We start from the raw sequence: 2736 nt of genomic DNA on the forward strand, positions 1-2736 counted from the left end.
AGACATACTCATTGGGAAAAATTTAGAAAGTATATGGAGAAGCAGAAATAATTACCCATAGTTCATAAACCTTTTAAATACCTGCTTAAAATTGCATGGTGATTATGATTAGCGCTCGGTGCGGGGAGCTGGCGGCCAGAAGGGTGTCATCCGCATCGCTACCACCATGGACCGTCGCCCGCCTGCCAGCTGAGGAGACAGAATGAACTAACAAAACACAGTGATAACAAGGATTATTCAGTATGCGGTTTGCAGGATGTCCATGGCAACATCGAAAATGAATTCCTTATTTTTACCAGATGTTCTTATATGAGAAGATCCATTTCAAGCAATCTAAATACTCTATCTGTTGCTGGACCAGCATGGAAGGATTCAAGAGAGGGTGAAAAGGTGGCAGTAAAAGTTATTGACAAGACAAAACTGGACACGCTAGCCACCGGTCATCTTTTCCAGGATGTGAGATATATGAAACTAGTGCAGCATCCCAACATCATATGCCTTTACGATGTTATTGACACCCAGACCAAACTATATTTTATTCTAGAACTGGGGGATGGAGGAGACATGTTTGATTACATAATGAAACACGAAGAGGGTCTTAATGAAAACTTGGCCAAGAAGTACTTTGCTCAGATAGTTCATGCTATATCTTATTGCCATAAATTCCATGTAGCTCACAGAGACTTAAAATGAGAGACTGTGGTCTTTGAAAAAACAAGGTCTTGTAAAGTTGACAGACTTTGGTCTCAGCAACAAGTTTCAACCAGGGAAGAAGCTCACGAGAATCTGTGGATTTCTTGCATATTCTGCTCTAGAAATTCTGCTTGGTGATGATTATGATGCATCCATAGTAGATAACCAGGTATCAATGAAATTGTTCATTAAAATATATGAGCCAAAGATTTTTGATTAGTGGAGCAGCCTTAATCAGAAAATGAAGCCAGGAATTTATAGAAGAAACCCTTCTTCTATAAATGTCTGACTGTGAAAAGGTGTCCAGCCTCACTGGTAGCCAGGGAAAGGCAAACTAAAACCACAAGATACAGTTTCATACTCTTCTCATTAGCAAAAACTAAAGTCAGACAAAACTATGGGTTGGCAAGATGATAGGACATCAGGAACTCTTATACCATTTAGAGGACATAAAGTTAAAGATGTACACATCCTGTGACACAGCAATTCTACTCCTGGGCATGTACCCTAAAGAAGTGCCTACTCATGTACAACAAGAGATTTTTAAAGACCGTTTTGAATAGCATTGTTGAGTATTCATCAATAGGAGAATAAATTGTTCAATATTCATATTATAGGATTCTCTGTGTTAGTGAGAATGAATGAACTAGACTTATGTATGTCAGCATGGATAAATTTCACAGATGTAACATTTACAAGGAAAAAATCAAGTTATTAATTAAGAGTAATATAGTATTATATTGTTTATGTAAAATATTATATGTTGCTTAGGGATGCATGCATATATGAAAACTACATGAGATCAAGACAGGTTCCTCTGAAGGGCAGGCAAATATCTAGAGAGTTTTAGCTGTACTGGTGATGTTTATTAAGTTGGGTGGTGGGTACACAGGTGTTCTTTGTAATTAAAAAATTAAAAATATTTTTACATCTTTTTGTATGTATTTAACATTGCATATTAAAACTTAAAAAGTTAAGGAAGAGAAAACTGTCTGGAGGTTGCACACCAATCTGATAAAGGGTTACCTTTTATTGGTAACATAAAATTGGGTGGAGTTCATGGGTAATCTTTTCATTTTTTTTATTTGTATTTCAATTTATTTTGTGAATAAAATAAATATAGAATTGTTTCCTTAAAAAAACCTGCATGGTACTAATATTATATATTTGGGACGTTAAATTTTAACTCAAAGGCAAGCAGAAGGAAAATACACACAAATTATGATCCAACTGTATGCTGTCTAGAAAAGACTCATTTAAATTCAAAGCCATAAGTAGGTTGAAAGTGAAGGGACAGAAAAAATATACATCATGCAAACAGTAAGCAAAAGAGAGCTGGGGCATCTACAATAATATCACATAAAATAGAATTTAAGTAAAAAACAGTTACGAGAGACAAAGATGCTCATTATATACTGATAAAGGAGTCAATTTAAGAAGACATAAATACATGTGCACCTAACAGAAGAGCCCTAAAATATGTGAAACAAATACTGACAGATTTGAAAAGAGAAATGGACAGCTGTACATTAATATTAGGAGTCTTTAATATACCACTTTCAATAACAGATAGAACACTTAGAAGATCAATAAGAAAATAGAAGACTTGGACAATACAACAATACTCCAAACCAACTAGACTGAACAAACATATATAGAACACTTCATCCAACAACAACAGAATACATATTCTTTGAGAATGCACATGAATCATTCTTCAGGATAAACCGTATCTTAGGCCATAAAAGAAATCTCAATAAATTAAAAAATATTGAAATCATACAATGTATCTTCTCCAACCACAATGGAACAAAGCTAAAAATCAATACCAGAGGGAGAAATGGAAAAATCACAAATACATAGAAATTAAACAACATACTCTTAAATAACCAATGGGTTAAAGAGGAAATTACAAGGGAAATTAGGAAATATCTTGAGGTGAATTAAAATACAACATTCCAAAACTTATGGGATGTAGCAAACGCAGTTCTGAGAAGGAAATTTATAGTTCTAAATGACTGCATTAACAAAGAAGATTTCAAA

General features: G+C 34.3%; 1 protein-coding gene across 1 annotated transcript; it reads left to right on the forward strand.

The window, feature by feature from the left end:
* Positions 1-309: 309 nt before the first annotated feature.
* LOC119532738 (SNF-related serine/threonine-protein kinase-like) lies at positions 310-913 on the forward strand. Its single transcript, XM_037835072.1, is given in 2 exon segments — positions 310-707; positions 709-913. Coding segments are annotated over 2 exon segments (603 nt in total).
* Positions 914-2736: the final 1823 nt, after the last annotated feature.

This window comes from Choloepus didactylus, chromosome 4 (genome assembly GCF_015220235.1).
Source record: "Choloepus didactylus isolate mChoDid1 chromosome 4, mChoDid1.pri, whole genome shotgun sequence".
Lineage (NCBI taxonomy): Eukaryota > Metazoa > Chordata > Mammalia > Pilosa > Megalonychidae > Choloepus > Choloepus didactylus.